General features: G+C 40.7%; 1 protein-coding gene across 1 annotated transcript in view; it reads right to left on the reverse strand.

Moving 5' to 3' along the window:
- Positions 1–680: 680 nt before the first annotated feature.
- Positions 681–20,228, reverse strand: part of LOC128643347 (dnaJ homolog subfamily C member 11-like) — a gene marked incomplete at its 3' end in the record, with an annotated part of 52,877 nt that continues 33,329 nt past the window's right edge. Inside the window, exons 3-5 of the mRNA XM_053696277.1 lie at positions 19,521–19,606; positions 5,139–5,255; positions 681–836 (exon numbers count right to left, since the gene is read on the reverse strand). Of these exons, the coding sequence (XP_053552252.1) occupies positions 681–836; positions 5,139–5,255; positions 19,521–19,606 (359 nt within the window). The remainder of the gene's footprint in view (positions 837–5,138; positions 5,256–19,520; positions 19,607–20,228) is intronic.

Raw genomic sequence — 20,228 nt, forward strand, 5'->3', positions numbered from 1 at the left:
TTTTTACTGCAAATGCGAAAAAACATGAAGGAATTGTTCAAAATTCACCAAATTTTCACCACAGTGTCTTAAAGCCTTAAAAGTATTGCACACCAAATTTGGAAGCTTTAACCCTTAAAATAACGGAACCGGAGCCGTTTTGAACTTTAACCCCTTTACAGTCCCTGGTATCTGCTTTGCTGAGACCCAACCAAGCCCCAAGGGGAATACGATACCAAATGACGCCTTCAGAAAGTCTTTTCTAAGTATCAGAGCTCCTCTCACATGCGACTGCATGCCATGCCTCTCAAAAACAAGTGCGCAACACCGGCGCGAAAATGAGGCTCTGCCTATGCTTTGGGAAAGCCCCTAAAGAATAAGGTGTCTAAAACAGTGCCTGCCGATATTATTATATCAAAATACCCAGCTTTGCTGGGCTCTTTGCCATTTCCTGTTGGGGAAGAGAATATCCCACAAGTAAGGATGACGCCGTGGACCGGACACACCTATGTTGGAGAAATGTAGGTTTCATGTCCCTTTGATGCCCTTTTAAATAAAGTAATTGGTATCTTATGTCCTTCTCAATAAACACAACATCATTATTTAAACTCCTAGCTTATTATCCTTTTGCATAACTGTTATCTTTCATGCATATACAAGAAGTGTCTTATTTAATTATTTGAAGCTTTTTTCAGACTCACTTCTCTTTTTGAGCCCTGAGGTACGGTTTTATGATAAGCTTGTGCATGGCCACAAAGATAACAATAGGGCCCACAGTGGCATAAAACACAGCACTCGGAAGAAGTTGATCTGTCAGGTGGATAGGAAAGAAATATGTCTGACTTGCTCTAATTAACCTGGAACAAAGAGAAAGAAGAACAGATTAATACAAACAGTCTGCAGGCTATGGAACATAACACAGACCCTCTTGTTTATATGGTGCAAGGAATTCTGAATACTACTTGCTTTAAAGTGCACAAATTGTCTTTATCAAGGTTTTTAATGTGTTCGCGTCTAAGAAGTAACTAGTCAGCTTCATTATAGAACAACCAGCGTTTTCCAGGAACCCTGTTTTGCTATGATCATAGCAATACACAAAATCTGATGGCTCATCAAATCTGTTCTCATTTTGTTGGATAGCTATTTCATGCGTGCCGCATACTTTATCTTTTTCAGATTCAGAGCAGGGGTTTGCGGGCCTTGCTGACCCTTATACATCACCTGTCATTTGTTAAAACTGAAAAAACAAATTAAAATCCATTATTAGAGTCTTAAAGGGACAATCAACACTAAAATTGTTATTGTGTAAAAAGATAGATAACGCCTTTACTACCCATTCCCCAGCTTTGCACAACCAACATTGTTATATTAATATACTTTATAACATTAAACCTCTAAATTTCTGCCTGTTTCTAAGCCACTGTAGACAGCCACTTATCACGTGCTTTTTTATTTGCTTTTCACAACAGGAGACTGTTATTTCATGTGGGCCATTTAGATAACATTGTGCTCACGCCCGCGGGTTCTGCACAACACAGCTAAAATGCAAATCAATAGATAATAGATAAAGTCATGTGATCAGGGGGCTGTCAGAAGATGCTTAGATACAAGGTAATCACAGAGGTAAAAATTATATTAATATAACTGTGTTTTCTGTGCAAAACTGGGGAATGGGTAATATAGGGATTATCTATCTTTTTAAACAATAACATTTTTTTAGTTGACTGTCCCTTTAAGCCAGTAAGCATTTTTGGTCCCCATTTTTTTCCTTACAGAACATGCAAAATACAACAATGTAGCTCAGGTAACAGTAATTTAATTATTTGCAGTTCCTTTCACTGCATTTCCCTCTAGTGGCAGAAAGTGAACAGATCCACTTTGTGAACAAAAGCTACTATATCACAGTAGAAATGTATTTATTTGAAGCCGAAATATTGCAAAGCCGTAAATAACTTTATTATAGAATAAAACAAACTCATTTCTATTTGTTCTGCAGTGAATTGTGTCCATGTGGTGTTTATTTTTACCCACTAATAAATATTTTACCTTAAAGGGACAGTAAAATCAAAACTAAACTTTTGTGATTAGGATAGAGCAACAACTTTCCAATTTGCTTCTGTTATCAAATTAGCTTTGTACTCTTGGTTATCTTTTATTGAAGATTAAAGCTAGGTAGGCTCATAAGAGCTCAGGAGTGTGCACGTGTCTGCAGTACTCTATGGCAGCAGTGTTTTGCAAAACACTGCTGCCATAGAGTACTAAAGACACGTGCAAGCAAAGTTGTTCAAAATTGCATGCTCTATCTGAATCATAAAACTTTAATTTTGACTTCACTGTCCCTTTAAATGGATACAGAGGTCAAAATGAAACTTTCAAGAGTGTGTGTGAGAGAGAGTGAAAGTGTCAGTGAAAGAATGTGTGTGTGAGAGAAAGTGTGTGTGTGAGAGAGAGAAAGTGTTTGTGTGAGCGCAAGAGTGTGTATGAGAGTGAGATTGTATATGAGAGTGAAATAATGTGTATGAGAGTGAAAGAGTGTGTATGAGAGTGAAAGAGTGTGTGTGTGTGAGAGAGAAAAAGTGCATGTGTGTGAGAGAGAGAAAAAGTGCCTGTGTGTGTGAGAGAGTAAAAGAGAGTGTGTATGAGAGAGTGTGTAGTAGAGTGAAAGATTGTGTGTGTGTGTGAGAGAGAGAGTGAAAGTGTGTGTATGTGAGTGAGAGTGTGTATGAGAGTGAGTGAGTGTGAGAGAGTTAAAGTGTGTATGTGTAAGTGAAAGAGAGTGTGTAGGAGAGTGAAAGAGCGTGTGTGTGTGTGTGTGAGTGAAAGAGTGTGTAGGAGAGTGAAAGAGTGTGTTTGTGTGACAGAGTGAGAGTGTGTGTGTGTGAGAGACAGAGTGAAAGAGTGTGTGTGTATGACAGTGAAAGTCTGTGTGTGTGTGTGAGTGAAATAGTGTGAGAGTGTGTGTGTATGACAGTGAAAGTCTGTGTGTGTGTGTGACAGTGAAAGTCTGTGTGTGTGTGTGAGTGAAATAGTGTGAAAGAGTGTGTGTGAGACAGAGAGTGAAAGTCTGTTTGTGTGTGAGTGCAATAGAGAGTGTGAAAGAGTGTAAGAGTGAAAACGTGCGTGTGAGAGTGAAAGAGTGTGTATGAGAGTGAAAGAGTGTGTGTGTGAGAGAGAGTGAAAGTGTGTGTGAGTGAGAGTATGTGTGAGTGAAAGAGTGTATGTGTGAGTGAAAGAGAGTGTGTAGGAATGTGTGTGAGAGTAAAAGAGTGTGTGTGTGAGTGAAAGAGAGTGTGTAGGAATGTGTGTGAGAGTAAAAGAGTGTGTGTGTGAGTGAAAGAGAGAGTGTATGAGAGTGAAAGAGAGGGTGTATGAGAGTGAAAAAGTGTATAGAAGAGTGAAAAAGAGTGTGTGTGAATGAGTGAGTGAAAGTGTGTGAGTGAAAGAAAGTGTGTATGAGAGTGAAAGAGTGTGTGTGTGTGAAAGAGAGTGAAAGAGTGTGTAGGAAAGTTAAAGAGAGTGTGTGTGTGTGAGAGAGAGTGAAAGTGTGTATGTGTGAGTGAGAGTGTGTATCAGAGTGAAAGAGTGTGTAGGAGAGTGAAAGAGTGTGTAGGAGAGTGAAAGAGTGTGTAGGAGACTGAAAGAGTGTGTGTGTGAGAGAGAGTGAAAGTGTGTGAGAGAGAGTATGTGTGAGTGAAAGAGTGTATGTGTGAGTGAAAGAGAGTGTGTATGAGAGTGAACGAGTGTGAGTGAGAGAGAAAGTGTGTGTGAGTGAAAGAGTGTGTGTTTGAGAGTGAGAGTGTGTAGGAGAGTGAAAGAGTGTGTGTGAGAGAGAGAGAGAGTGTGTATGAGAGTGAAAGTCTGTGTGTGAGACAGAGAGTGAAAGTCTGTGTGTGTGAGTGAAAGAGTGTGTATGAGAGTGAGAGAGTGTGCAGGAGAGTGAAAGAGTGTGCAGGAGAGTGAAAGAGTGTGCAGGAGAGTGAAAGAGTGTGCAGGAGAGTGAAAGAGTGTGAGTGTGAGAGAAAGAGTGTGAGTGTGAGAGAAAGAGTGTGTATGAGAGTGAAAGTGTGTAAGAGAGTGAAAGAGTGTGCGTGTGAGAGAGAGTGAAAGAGTGTGAGAGAGAGTGAAAGAGTGTGACTGTGAGAGAGAGTGAAAGTGTGTATGTGTGAGTGAAAGAGTGTGTATGAGAGTGAAAGAGTGTAGTAGAGTGAAAGAGAGTGTGTATGAGAGTGAGTGTATATGAGAGTGAAATAATGTGTATGAGAGTGAAAGAGTGTGTAGGAGAGTGAAAGCGTGTGTGTGTGTGAGAGAGTGAAAGTGTGTGTGTGTGTGTGTGAGAGTATGAGTGTGTGTGTGAGTGAGTGAAAGAAAGAGTGTGTAGTAGAGTGAAAGAGTGTGTGAGTGAAAGAGTGTGTAAGTGAAAGAGTGTGTAGTAGAGTGAAAGAGTGTGTGTGTGTAGTAGAGTGAAAGAGTGTGTGTGTGTAGTAGAGTGAAAGAGTGTGTGTGAGAGTGAAAGAGTGTGTGTGAGAGTGAAAGAGTGTGTGTGAGAGTGAAAGAGTGTGTGTGAGAGTGAAAGAGTGTGTGTGAGAGTGAAAGAGTGTGTGTGAGAGTGAAAGAGTGTGTGTGAGAGAGTGAAAGAGTGTGTGTGAGAGAGTGAAAGAGTGTGTGTGTGTGTGAGAGTGAAAGAGTGTGTGTGTGTGTGAGAGTGAAAGAGAGTGTGTAGCAGAGTGAAAGAGTGTGTGTGTGTGTGTGAAAGTGAGTGTGTAGCAAAGTGGAAGAGTGTGTGCGTGAGAGTGAGTGTGGAGGAGAGAGTAAAAGAGTGTGTGTGTTTGTGAGAGAGTGAAAGAGCGTAAGAGAGAGAGTAAACGTGTGTGAGAGTGAACAAGTGTGTGTGTAAGAGTACGTGTGTGTGAGAAAGACTGTGTTGTGTGAGTGTGTATGGAGTGTGAATTTTTGTGTGCAAATTTGTGCATGTGTGTTATTAAATTTACAACATTTTCAAGTTTGATCACACAATAAAAAAGTGTACACACATTTTAGTCACTTGGCCCAAAATTGCACGAGTAAAAATTTGTACACACACTGCACAAAAATATTACAGGGAACATTCTCATAAGCAAATTGTGCAGGACTCTATTTAAACTACAAGATACAACACTTACTTGATTTTTAGAGACACCCCTTGTGGCACACCAATGCTGACTGTAGCTCCTAAAACACTGTGGTTAGATATTTTTCTTTCTGCACCATATTCCACCACAGTCCCAAAAAAACCTGCCCTATAATAAACAGAGGGAACAAGGTAGATAACCATATTAGTACTGATATACAATGACCACCCACATACGTTATACAATTTCTTGCCTCCTGAAGCGTTGCTGTAACTTTATTTGATGGATATCTAATTCCTTGTGTTCTCAGTCTACTCTCATCGCACATAATTCCTTTTTTTCCAAGCTTCTCTCAGCTTTTGTGGAGGGAACTATTTTTCCTTCTCGCTCCACAAATGGCTCTTTATTAGTGGCAATTTAGCTATTGTGTTGCCTTAGGCAAAGGGAAATCTTCTGTAATATTATATATCTTTCACAAATACACAGTTTAATAGTAGCTCCATTCCGCCAGAGACTCTATATTTTTTAGCCACATACAGAGCAGTACTGTACTAACCTCTTGTCAGCCACAAGGTATTGATTAATATATACAGCAGTGTAAAGTCCCTGGCGGTAGGGGCTTTCTAATGATGATGAGACGAGTGAGGGGTGAATAGTTAATCTATAAGCTCCTGGCCTTTGAAAATATGCCAGCACTGTCTTCCGTCTGATATATGTCTTACTGGACCAGGTAGCAGTAATCACCACCATGCACAATATTACCCATAACTCCACATTGCCTAAGGCATAATTTACTTCAATTCCTACAGGGCATTTGATGGGCGATGGGCAGTGGGCAGCACTAAAATGCCTTGCATGGTAAAGGGATGCATGTTAGGACCATGAATCCCCTTACTATACCACCAGGAAGCTAAGTAATGAAGAAGCTTGGTAGAATAAGACTTTAGTGTCTAAAAACATAAAATATGCTTACCTGATAATTTAATTTCCATCTGTATGAGGAGAGTCCACTGCATCATTCCTTACTGTTGGGAAATACTGAACTTGGCCACCAGGAGGAGGCAAAGACACCCCAGCTAAAGGCTTAAATACTCCCCTACTTCCCTCATATCACAGTCATTCTGCCAAGAGAACAAGGAACAGTAGGAGAAATATCAGGGTATAAATGGTGCTGGAAGAGAAAAACAAATTTTGGTCCGCCCATCAGAATGTATGGGCAGGGGGCCGTGGACTCTCCTCATACAGAAGAAAATTAAATGATTAGGTAAGCATAATTTATGTTTTCCTTCTTAATATGAGGAGAGTCCACAGCATCATTCCTTACTGTGGGAAAACTATACCCAAGCTCTAGAGGACACTGAATGATAACGGGAGGGGCAAAAGAAAGGCGGACTCTAATCTGAGGGCACCACAGCCTGCAAAACCTTTCTCCCTAAAGCTGAAGCAAAAACATCAAATTTGTAGAACTTTGAAAAAGTATGTAAGGAGGACCAGGTAGCCGCCTTACAAATCTGATCCATAGAGGCCTTGTTCTTAAAAGCCCAAGAGGAAGCCACTGCTCTAGTGGAATGAGCCGTAATCCTCTGAGGAGGTCTAAGTCCCACTGACTCGTAAGCTAAGCGTATAACACTCCTCAACCAAAAAGATAAGGAAGTCGAAGAGGCCTTCAGACCCTTACGCTTCCCAAAGTAGATAACAAACAAGGATGAAGTTTGTCTAAAATCCTTAGTAGTTTGAAGATAAAACTTCAAATCTCGAACCAGATCCAGATTATGAAGTAAACGTTCCTTCGAAGAAGAAGGATTAGGGCATAAGGAAGGAACCACAATCTCCTGATTGATGTTACGATCAGGCACAACTTTAGGAAGAAAACCCAACAGTTCAGAATAGACAAACAGCACACTACCTGGTGCAGGTGGTAGAGGGCCACTGCAAACACCTCTCAATGTATCCACTACAGCAAGGGTCCACAGCACCAAATAACGAGGAAATGTTCTTGTCTATGTCATTTATTTAAGTTTTAGCTTACAAAAAGCATGTAGGCACACAGCAGCATAAAAGCAACGTTTCGGGTTGTTCACCTTTAATCATGCTAATAAGAACCCGAAACGTTGCTTTTTTTGTTGCTGTGTGCCTACATGCTTTTTTGTAAGCTAAAAGTTAAATAAATTACATAAAGACAAGAATTTTTCCTCGTTATTTGGTGAGGTAGACCCTTGCTGTTTAGGAAGAAAACCCAAGCGGGTATGTAAAACAGCCTTATCAGTGTGGAACACCAGATAAGGAGGCTCACATTGCAGGGCCACCATTTTAGAAACTCTGCGTGCCGACGCAATAGCCAATAGAAAAAGAACCGTCCAGGACAACAACACGTAGCCCGTTGCAAAAATTTAAGAACAAGATTCAAACTCCAAGGTGGAGCGTTAGATCTAAACACAGGTCTGATCATGATCAGAGCCTTAATTAAGGATTACACATCAGGGAGCTCCGCGAGCCTCTTGTGCAGCAAAACTGAATGGGCCAAAATCTGTCCCCTCAGGGAACTGGCAGAAAGGCCCTTCTCCAGACCCTCCTGGAGAAAAGAAAGAATCCTGGCAGCCTTGACCTTATGCCAGGCAAAACCACGCTCTTCACACCAGAATAAGTAAGCTCTACACACTTTATGATAGATGCGACGAGTAACAGGCTTACGAGCCCGAATGAGAGTGTCATTAACCTTCTCAGAAAAACCTCTTTTGGCTAAGAGTAAGCATTCAATCTCCACACAGTCAACCTCAGAGAATCTAGATTTTGATGAACAAAAGGACCCTGTTCCAGCAGATCCCTGCGACAAGGTAACTTCCACAGAGGAGATGAGGACATACCCACCAGATCCGCGAACCACATCCTTTGCGGCCACGATGGAGCAATCAGTATCCCTGATGCCTGCTCCTGCTTCATGCAGGCCACTACACGAGGGAGAAGTGGTAACTGTGGAAAAACATAATTTATGTAAGAACTTACCTGATAAATTCATTTCTTTCATATTAGCAAGAGTCCATGAGCTAGTGACGTATGGGATATACATTCCTACCAGGAGGGGCAAAGTTTCCCAAACCTCAAAATGCCTATAAATACACCCCTCACCACACCCACAAATCAGTTTAACGAATAGCCAAGAAGTAGGGTGATAAGAAAAAAGTGCGAAAGCATAAAAAATAAGGAATTGGAATAATTGTGCTTTATATAAAAAAATCATAACCACCACAAAAAAGGGTGGGCCTCATGGACTCTTGCTAATATGAAAGAAATGAATTTATCAGGTAAGTTCTTACATAAATTATGTTTTCTTTCATGTAATTAGCAAGAGTCCATGAGCTAGTGACGTATGGGATAATACCAAATACCAAAAATGACGCCTTCTAGAAGCTTTTTCAGTGATTTTTAGATCCTCACACATGCATCTGCATGCCCTGCTCTCAAAAAACAACTGCGCAGTAATGGCGCGAAAATGAGGCTCAGTCTATAACTAGAAAAGCCCCCTGACTGAAAAAGGTGTCTAACACAGTGCCTGCCGTTTTATAAACGTTCCCCAAGATTATAATGCCAATTGTTAGCTAGAATCTGCATAATATGCCCCAATAAAGCAATCGTTTTAGCCCATAAAAATGTCTACCAGTTTTTTAGCCCTTTTTTAAGCCCTTTATTCTTTTATGTTTGACTAAGAAAATGGCTTACCGGTCCCCATGAGGGGAAATGACAGCCTTCCAGCATTACATGGTTTTGTTAGAAATATGGCTAGTCATACCTTAAGCAGAAAAGTCTGCTAACTGTTTCCCCCAACTGAAGTTACTTCATCTCAACAGTCCTATGTGGAAACAGCAATCGATTTTAGTTACTGTCTGCTAAAATCATCTTCCTCTTACAAACAGAAATCTTCATCCTTTTCTGTTTCAGAGTAAATAGAACATACCAGCACTATTTTAAAATAACAAACACTTGATAGAAGAATAAAAACTACATTTAAACACCAAAAAACTCTTAACCATCTCCGTGGAGATGTTGCCTGTGCAACGGCAAAGAGAATGACTGGGGTGGGCGGAGCCTAGGAGGGATCATGTGACCAGCTTTGCTGGGACTCTTTGCCATTTCCTGTTGGGGAAGAGAATATCCCACAAGTAAGGATGACGCCGTGGACCGGACACACCAATGTTGGAGAAATTATGTTTTCTTTCATGTAATTAGCAAGAGTCCATGAGCTAGTGACTTATGGGATAATGACTACCCAAGATGTGGATCTTTCCACGCAAGAGTCACTAGAGAGGGTGGGATAAAATAAAGACAGCCAATTCCGCTGAAAAATAATCCACACCCAAAATAAAGTTTAAATTATAAGCAGAAGATTCAAACTGAAACAGCTGCCTGAAGTACTTTTCTACCAAAAACAGCTTCAGAAGAAGAAAACACATCAAAATGGTAGAATTTAGTAAAAGTATGCAAAGAAGACCAAGTTGCTGCTTTGCAAATCTGATCAACCGAAGCTTCATTCCTAAACGCCCAGGAAGTAGAAACTGACCTAGTAGAATGAGCTGTAATCCTTTGAGGCGGAGTTTTACCCGACTCGACATAAGCATGATGAATTAAAGATTTCAACCAAGATGCCAAAGAAATGGCAGAAGCCTTCTGACCTTTCCTAGAACCGGAAAAGATAACAAATAGACTAGAAGTCTTTCGGAAATTTTTAGTAGCTTCAACATAATATTTCAAAGCTCTAACTACATCCAAAGAATGCAATGATTTCTCCTTAGAATTCTTAGGATTAGGACATAATGAAGGAACTACAATTTCTCTACTAATGTTGTTAGAATTCACAACCTTAGCTAAAAATTTAAAAGAAGTTCGCAACACCGCCTTATCCTGATGAAAAATCAGAAAAGGAGACTCACAAGAAAGAGCAGATAAATCAGAAACTCTTCTGGCAGAAGAGATGGCCAAAAGGAACAAAACTTTCCAAGAAAGTAATTTAATGTCCAAAGAATGCATAGGTTCAAAAGGAGGAGCTTGAAGAGCCCCCAGAACCAAATTCAAACTCCAAGGAGGAGAAATTGACTTAATGACAGGTTTTATACGAACCAAAGCTTGTACAAAACAATGAATATCAGGAAGATTAGCAATCTTTCTGTGAAAAAGAACAGAAAGAGCGGAGATTTGTCCTTTCAAGGAACTTGCAGACAAACCTTTATCCAAACCATCCTGAAGAAACTGTAAAATTCTCGGAATTCTAAAAGAATGCCAGGAAAAATGATGAGAAAGACACCAAGAAATATAAGTCTTCCAGACTCTATAATATATCTCCCTAGATACGGATTTATGAGCCTGTAACATAGTATTAATCACAGAGTCAGAGAAACCTCTTTGACTAAGAATCAAGCGTTCAATCTCCATACCTTTAAATTTAAGGATTTGAGATCCTGATGGAAAAAAGGACCTTGTGACAGAAGGTCTGGTCTTAACGGAAGAGTCCACAGTTGGCAAGAGGCCATCCGGACAAGATCCGCATACCAAAACCTGTGAGGCCATGCTGGAGCCACCAGCAGAACAAACGAGCATTCCTTCAGAATCTTGGAGATTACTCTTGGAAGAAGAACTAGAGGCGGAAAGATATAGGCAGGATGATACTTCCAAGGAAGTGACAACGCATCCACTGCTTCCGCTTGAGGATCCCTGGATCTGGACAGATACCTGGGAAGTTTCTTGTTTAGATGAGAAGCCATCAGATCTATTTCTGGAAGACCCCACATTTGAACAATCTGAAGAAATACCTCTGGGTGAAGAGACCATTCGCCCGGATGTAATGTTTGGCGGCTGAGATAATCCGCTTCCCAATTGTCTATACCTGGGATATGAACCGCAGAAACTAGACAGGAGCTGGATTCCGCCCATACCAGAATTCGAGATACTTCTTTCATAGCCAGAGGACTGTGAGTTCCTCCTTGATGATTGATGTATGCCACAGTTGTGACATTGTCTGTCTGAAAACAAATGAACGATTCTCTCTTTAGAAGAGGCCAAGACTGAAGAGCTCTGAAAATTGCACGGAGTTCCAAAATATTGATCGGTAATCTCACCTCCTGAGATTCCCAAACCCCTTGTGCTGTCATAGACCCCCAAACAGCTCCCCAACCTGTCAAACTTGCATCTGTTGAAATTACAGTCCAGGTCGGAAGAACAAAAGAAGCCCCCTGAACTAAACGATGGTGATCTGTCCACCACATCAGAGAGTGTCGTACAATCGGTGTTAAAGATATTAATTGAGATATCTTTGTGTAATCCCTGCACCACTGGTTCAGCATACAGAGCTGAAGAGGTCGCATGTGAAAACGAGCAAAGGGGATCGCGTCCGATGCTGTAGTCATAAGACCTAGAATTTCCATGCATAAAGCTACCGAAGGGAATGATTGTGACTGAAGGTTTCGACAAGCTGATATCAACTTTAGACGTCTCTTGTCTGTCAAAGACAGAGTCATGGACACTGAATCTATCTGGAAACCTAAAAAGGTTACCCTTGTCTGAGGAATCAATGAACTTTTTGGTAAATTGATCCTCCAACCATGATCTTGAAGAAACAACACAAGTCGATTCGTATGAGATTCTGCTAAATGTGAAGACTGAGCAAGTACCAAGATATCGTCCAAATAAGGAAATGCCCTGTTCTCTGATTACAGACAGAAGGGCACCGAGAACCTTTGTAAAAATTCTTGGAGCTGTAGCTAGGCCAAACGGTAGAGCCACAAACTGGTAATGCTTGTCTAGGAAAGAGAATCTCAGAAACTGATAGTGATCTGGATGAATCGGAATATGCAGATATGCATCCTGTAAATCTATTGTGGACATATAATGCTCTTGCTGAACAAAAGGCAGGATAGTCCTTACAGTTACCATTTTGAATGTTGGTATCCTTACATAACGATTCAATATTTTTAGATCCAGAACTGGTCTGAAGGAATTCTCCTTCTTTGGTACAATGAAGAGATTTGAATAAAACCCCAGCCCCTGTTCCAGAACTGGAACTGGCATAATTACTCCAGCCAACTCTAGATCTGAAACACATTTCAGAAATGCTTGAGCCTTCGCTAGGTTTACTGGGACACGGGAAAGAAAAAATCTCTTTGCAGGAGGCCTTATCTGGAAGCCAATTCTGTACCCTTCTGAAACAATGTTCTGAATCCAGAGATTGTGAACGGAATTGAACCAAATTTCTTTGAAAAAATGTAATCTGCCCCCTACCAGCTGAGCTGGAATGAGGGCCGCACCTTCATGTGGACTTGGGAGCTGGCTTTGATTTATTCCAGACTGGAGATGGTTTCCAAACTGATACCGCTCCTGAGGATGAAGGATCAGGCTTTTGTTCCTTGTTGTGATGAAAGGAACGAAAACGATTATTAGACCTAAATTTACCTTTAGATTTTTTATCCTGTGGTAAAAAAGTTCCTTTCCCTCCAGTAACAGTTGAGATAATAGAATCCAACTCAGAACCAAATAATTTATTACCCTGGAAAGAAAGGGAAAGCAGAGTAGACTTAGAAGACATATCAGCATTCCAAGTTTTAAGCCATAAAGCTCTTCTAGCTATAATAGCTAGAAACATATACCTGACATCAACTCTAATGATATCAAAGATGGCATCACAAATAAAATTATTAGCATGTTGTAGAAGAATAATAATGCTATGAGAATTATGATCTGTTCCTTGTTGCGCTAAAGCTTCTAACCAAAAGGTTGAAGCTGCAGCAACATCCGCTAAAGATATAGCAGGTCTAAGAAGATTACCTGAACACAAGTAAGCTTTTCTTAGAAAGGATTCAATTTTCCTATCTAAAGGATCCTTAAAGGAAGTACCATCTGCCGTAGGAATAGTAGTACGCTTAGCAAGAGTAGAGACAGCCCCATCAACCTTAGGGATTTCGTCCCAAAATTCTAATCTGTCAGATGGCACAGGATATAATTGCTTAAAACGTTTAGAAGGAGTAAAAGAATTACCCAAATTATTCCATTCCCTGGAAATTACTTCAGAAATAGCACCAGGGACAGGAAAAACTTCTGGAATAACTACAGGAGATTTAAAAACCTTATCTAAACGTTTAGATTTAGTATCAAGAGGACTAGAATCCTCAATTTCTAATGCAATTAGGACTTCTTTAAGTAAAGAACGAATAAATTCCATTTTAAATAAATATGAAGATTTATCAGCATCAACCTCTGAGACAGAATCCTCTGAATCAGAAGAAACAATATCAGTATCAGAATGATGATGTTCATTTAAAAATTCATCTGAAAAATGAGAAGTTTTAAAAGACTTTTTACGTTTACTAGAAGGAGGAATAACAGACATAGCCTTCTTAATGGATTTAGAAACAAAATCTCTTATGTTATCAGGAACACTCTGAGTATTAGATGTTGACGGAACAGCAACAGGTAATGTAACAGTACTAAAGAAAATATTATCTGCATTAGCAAGTTTGTCATGACAAACAGTACAAACAACAGCTGGAGGAACAGATACCAAAAGTTTACAGCAGATACACTTAGCTTTGGTAGCTCCAGCACCAGGCAGGGATATTCCAGAAGTATCTTCTGACTCAGCTTCAACGTGGGACATTTTGCAATATGTAATATAAAAAACAACATATAAAGCAAAATTGATCACATTCCTTAAATGACAGTTTCAGGAATGGGAAAAAAATGCCATAGAACAAGCTTCTAGCAACCAGAAGCACAAAATAAAGAAACTTAAATAATGTGGAGACAATAGTGACGCCCATATTTTTTAAGCGCCAAAAAAGACGCCCACATTATTTGGCGCCTAAATGCTTTTGGCGCCAAAATGATGCCACATCCGGAACGCCGACACCTTTGGCGCAAAAAAACATCAAAAATGACGCAACTTCCGGCGACACGTATGACGCCGGAAACAGAAAAAAAATTTTGCGCCAAAAAAGTCAGCGCCAAGAATGGCGCAATAAAATGAAGCATTTTCAGCCCCCGCGAGCCTAACAGCCCACAGGGAAAAGTCAAATTTTTTAAGGTAAGAAAAAATGATTTATTCATATGCATTATCCCAAATATGAAACTGACTGTCTGAAATAAGGAAAGTTGAACATCCTGAGTCAAGGCAAATAAATGTTTTAATACATATATTTAGAACTTTATATAAAAGTGCCCAACCATAGCTTAGAGTGTCACAGAAAATAAGACTTACTTACCCCAGGACACTCATCTACATGTAGTAGAAAGCCAAACCAGTACTGAAACGAGAATCATTAGAGGAAATGGTATATATAAGAGTATATCGTCGATCTGAAAAGGGAGGTAAGAGATGAATTTCTACGACCGATAACAGAGAACCTATGAAATAGACCCCGTAGAAGGAGATCACTGCATTCAAATAGGCAATACTCTCCTCACATCCCTCTGACATTCACTGCACGCTGAGAGGAAAACCGGGCTCCAACCTGCTGCGGAGCGCATATCAACGTAGAATCTAGCACAAACTTACTTCACCACCTCCATAGGAGGCAAAGTTTGTAAAACTGATTTGTGGGTGTGGTGAGGGGTGTATTTATAGGCATTTTGAGGTTTGGGAAACTTTGCCCCTCCTGGTAGGAATGTATATCCCATACGTCACTAGCTCATGGACTCTTGCTAATTACATGAAAGAAAATGTAAATTAGATTGAACCTCCAAGGCACTGCTAATGCATCTGTTAGCTCCGCCTGAGGATCCCTGGACCGCGACCCATATCTGGGCAGCTTGGATTTGAACTGGGACGCCATAAGATCTATCTCCGGCGTCTCCCACCAGTTGCAAATCTCTGCAAACACCTCAGAATGGAGAGACCATTCCCCAGGATGAAAGGATTGTCTGCTGAGGAAATCTGCTTCCCAGTTGTCCACACCCGGAATGTGGATTGCTGATAGCTAGCAGTTGTGGGCCTCCACCCACTCCAGAATCCGAGATACTTCCCTCATTGCTAGGGAGCTCCTTGTTCCCCCCGATGGTTGATGTAAGCCACCGAGATTATGTTGTCTGATTGGAATCTGATAAACTGGGACGAGCCCAGAAGAGGCCAAGCCTTTAGAGCATTGAAGATCGCTCGAAGTTCCAAAATGTTGATTGGGAGGAGGGATTCCTCTCGAGTCCATAGGCCCTGTGCCTTCCTGGCACCCCAAACAGCTCCCCATCCTGAGAGACTTGCGTCCGTAGCCACAATATCCCAGGATTGCCTACTTTGTCTCGGAGGGCTTCTTGTTCTGCTTGGATTTATTCCAGGACTGAGCCGCTTCCAAGTCCCCTTGGATTGCTTGGGCTTTGGGGAGGGCTGCTGACGTTTGGGATTTATCCGAATGAAAATTAGGACGTTTGTTCTTCTTATCCTGCGGTAAAAAGACACCTTTGCCTCCAGTAACCGTTGAGATAATTGAGTCCTGGCCTGGACCAAATAGAATCTTTCCCTTAAATGGGAGGGAAAGAAGTCTTGACTTCGAAGTCATGGCCGCAGACCAGGACTTCAGCCCGAGTGCCCTACGGGCTTGAACAGAAAAACCTGAAGCCTTGGCATTCAGGCGAATAATTTGCATATTTGCATCACAAATAAAAGAATTAGCCACCCTTAATTCTTTCCTGGATCACGTCGAGGGGACCCTCCACCTCGATCAACTCAGATAAGGAGTTGCACCAGAAGGTAGCCGCTCCATCAACGGCAGCAACAGCCGCTGCCGGTTGAAACAAATATCCCGTATGCTGAAACATCTTTCTTAACAGAGTTTCTATTTTCTTATCCATGTGCTCTTTAAAAGACGAACTATCCTTTAGCGGGATAGTAGTACGTTTATCAAGCGTGGAGATAGCGCCATCCACCTTAGGGATGGAGCCCCACAACTCCAATTGAGAGTCCGAGACCGGGAACAATTTTTTAAAGGAAGACGGGGAAAATGAAGAACCAATTCTTTCCCATTCATTCTTAAAGGGACAATGAAGCCAAATGTTTTCTTTCGTGATTCAGATAGAGCACGACATTTTAAGCAACTTTCTAATTTACTCCTATTATCATTTTTTCTTCATTCTCTTGGTATCTTTATTTGAAATGCAAGAATGTAAGTTTAGATGCCGGCCCATTTTTGGTAAACAACCTGGGTTGTCCTTGCCGACTGGTGGATAAATTCATTTACCCACCAATAAAAAAATGCTGTCCAGTGGTCTGAACCAAAAAAAGAAGCTTAGATTCCTTATTTTTCAAATAAAGATAGCAAGAGAACGAAGAAAATTTGATAATAGGAGTGAATTAAAAAGTTTCTTAAAATTGCATGCTCTATCCGAATCACGAAAAAAAAAATTTGGGTTCAGTGTCCCTTTAACAATGTTCGCCATCTTTACGGGAACCGGGAAAGTTTGGGGTACAACCCTGTCCTCCTAGACCTTATCTAATTTAGGAATAAAAGGTTCCTCAGGCAATTTGGGCTTTGGAACCTCTAACGTAGCCAAAACTTCCTTTAACAGAAAACGTAAATGGTCAATCCTAAATCTAAAGTCTGGTTCCTCCGTAGCTGGAGGCCTAGAGGCAGCAGATTCCGACCCAAGTATCAGAGGCGCCTTCATCATCAGATAATCTTGTATCAGATAAATCCAATAGGCTAGTAGATGACCCCTGGGAAGGATAGCAATATTTAACCTTTCGCTTGCACTTAGCAGGGCGAGGTAAAGCACTAAATGCCGTAGACACTGTAATTTGTAATTGCTCAGTAAAGTCTGGCGGAAAAAGGGCCCCTCCATATTGAGGATTAGGAGTGCTACAGGAAGCTGCATGTGAATTGGGAGATGACTGTAGGGTGCGCACCTCACTGGACGGAGACTCCTCAGAGGTGGACGGCTCAGTGGTATCAAACATATTAACTTTCTTTGACATGATTACTTTATCAAGGCATGTGGAACATAATTGAGCTGGTGGGTATACCGTGGCCTCCTCACAATATAAACAGGTATTAGATTTAGGTAAAGAGAGTACCCTCTAACAAATCAGAATCATCCATAGCTTGCACTTATAAAGCAGACTATAGATAATAAGATAAAACGGCACTTTTATACCCCCAATGGCTGAGGCACTCACCACCTCCTATGACCCTGGCCAAACAGAGAAACCGCTTCTTCTCCGATAAACCGCACGGTCAGGAAAGAGGAAATCTGTGTAAACCACACCCGGTCACATGGTGCACAGCTTCCAAAAAAGAGAGTAAAACCTTTACGTTGCAACATCTGCCTGAGTCCTTCTCACACATGTCGCAGCATAATCATAATAAAATAAAATTATGTGATCAATCCCCCCTGTTCAATAACCCCCCTCCGGAGATATTAACCCTTGATTCCAAACAGATAAAAGGAGCCACACTGTGACCCTGTCTTCTTGCATATCATTTGTGTATAAAAAATTAAACAATCTTACCGGAATCTATGCAGTGGAACAGAAACACAGCCTCTCAAGTTTGACAGTCTTGTAGCATCGCTCCTGACATGGACTTGAGTGATGGAAGCAGACAGTGAAACTCTTAAACACTGATTGCTTAGGAGCTGTTAATACAAGTCTGGATGGGTTCGCAGAAAGACCCTCCCTGCATATAAAGACTCTAACATTCGTCAATGCTCTCTCTGAGAGGCTGACAAGACTACTTGAAACTCCAGTCCCATTTCGAAGGGTAGATACCCTTCATAAGGAACTACTCCGAATCTTCTGACATTTCTCTGCCAACATCCAGTGATGAAAGGCAAACAATGACTGGGATATGAGGGAAGTATTTAAGCCTTTGGCTGGGGTGTCTTTGTCTCCTCCTGGTGCCCAGGTTCAGTATTTCCCAACAGTAAGGAATGATGTCATGGACTCTCCTCATATTAAGAAGGAAATAGAATATAATATGTCCTCCTTTTACTATCCTTATCCCTTTATTTTGTTTTGCACACACTGGGTCCTATTTATCAAACTGGATTGGATAAGGGAACCTGTTTGCCTATATTCAAGGCTTGCTAGTTGGCATTTGCTGCCCTAATATAACATTTCACAAGAAATCCCCATCCTGCTCTTGTGCAACTACACGACAGCAGAGATTGTCAATCATCTCAGACTAATCAGCGCAGGAAGACTTAAAGCGCCATAATAGTCTAATTTTTTAGCGCATGTGATTTTAGGACTATCGAAAGTTTCATGAATTAGTGCCCGTTTTTTAAAATACTATTAAAAACAGGGGCACTTTCATTCATGAAAGTTTACATTGCACCATATTTTTAAAAATACTTACCTTTCTCTTGTGCAAAGCCGGATTGCCTATCCCCCGCCCACAGTTCCTCTGTACATGGCTTCCCCCCCAGAGCGTCCATCTCGTGAAGCCACGCCGTGATTGGAGAAAGCTGGTTTCGTCATTGCTGTGTAAGTACAGCAGGAGAAGCAGGCGGGGGATCGGCAATCCGGCTTTGCACAAAAGAAATTTAAGTATTTGTAAAAATACAGTGCAATGTAAACTTTCATGAATGAAAGTGCCCCTGTTTTTAATAGTATTTTTAAAAAACAGGGAATAATTTATGAAATTTACATTCATTTAAACCACAGCAAATCCTATCCCCGCTGGTCCTGAGTGCATATCCCTGCTGAGCCAATAAGCAGCGCTAGTAGTATGACTGATTGGATCAGCAGGGATTTGCGCTTGGGACCAGCAGTGCTCTAGGAGTCCCGAGCAGTACTTTGTGGGGGTTAAAAAAAACATTAGTGTCTAGTGTTGCTAGTTATTATGGCCCTTTTACTCTCACACCTAGAAGTCTGCATTACATAGTAATATAGGTTAAAAAAAGTCCATCAAGTTCAACCTTTTATATGTTTCTATTACTTCTGTTGATCCAAAAGAGGGCAACCCCCCCCCAAATTGAACCGTTATACCGTTAATTCTAACTGCTACTGCATACACCTGTATAAAGCCTCTAGCCCTTTTTAATGTATTTATTGCTTTTGCTAAAACAACCTCATTAGAGAGTTCCATAACCTTTTTGTTCTTACTGTAAAGAGCCCTTACGGTGCTGTAGGGGAAATCGCTGTTCCGCTAGTTTCAATGGCTGATCTCTTGGCATCTAATAACCCAATCTGCTTCTTTGTATGTTTACTTCGTTTTTTTAATTTTATTTACTAAAGTAGCACTGTTTCGTATCCCTTGAAAAAGTGATGTAGATACATTGCACGTTAATAACAACATTTCTGCACAAAATAAAGGCTATAATACAGACTGCATCACAATTGATGTCCTTTGTGTACGTTAAAAGCATCAGACAACTACGGCAAAATAACCTCTGTGTTCCTTATTCATATTAGAGCCAGACAACATCTGTACAGATCATCTCATGGGCCTTTTTCTCAGTACTTACTTAAGAGAGCCTTTTACCCGTGTTTGGTCTTCATCTTGAAACTTGTGCTGGTAACTCACCATCATGAAGGAATGGGGGATTCCAAGCTGAAAGCACATTTATTACATTTATTTTAATAGTGACATCATCTAATTAAAAAAACATTCTGCATGTTTTGAGTCATTAGACCATATCATTTTTGCATTACTCATCTTAGCTAACAAAAGGGTTAAAGGGACAGTCTACTCTAGAATTTTTATTGTTTAAAAAGATAAACAATCCCTTTATTAACCATTCCCCAGTTTTGCATGACCAACACTGTTATATTAATATACTTTTTACCTCTGTGATTACCTTGTATCTAAGCCTCTGCAGACTGCCCCTTATTTCAGTTCTTTTAACAAACTTGCATTTTAGCCAATCAGTGCTGACAGGAGTGAGCAATGTTATCTATATGACACACATGAACTAGCACTGTCTAGCTGTGAAACAGTCAAATGCATTGAGATAAGAGGCGGCCTTCAAGGGCTCAGAAATTAGCATATGAGCCCACCTAGGATTAGCTTTCAACTAAGAATACCAAGAGAACAAAGCAAAATTGATGATAAAAGTAAATTGGAAAGCTGTTTAAAATTACATGCCCTATCTGAATCATGAAAGTTTAATTTTGACTAGACTGTCCCTTTGAAGTATAGGCAAAAGGGGCAAAATAAACAATAATAGAACATT

Source organism: Bombina bombina, unplaced genomic scaffold (assembly GCF_027579735.1).
Source record: "Bombina bombina isolate aBomBom1 unplaced genomic scaffold, aBomBom1.pri scaffold_1325, whole genome shotgun sequence".
NCBI classification, from domain to species: Eukaryota; Metazoa; Chordata; class Amphibia; order Anura; family Bombinatoridae; genus Bombina; species Bombina bombina.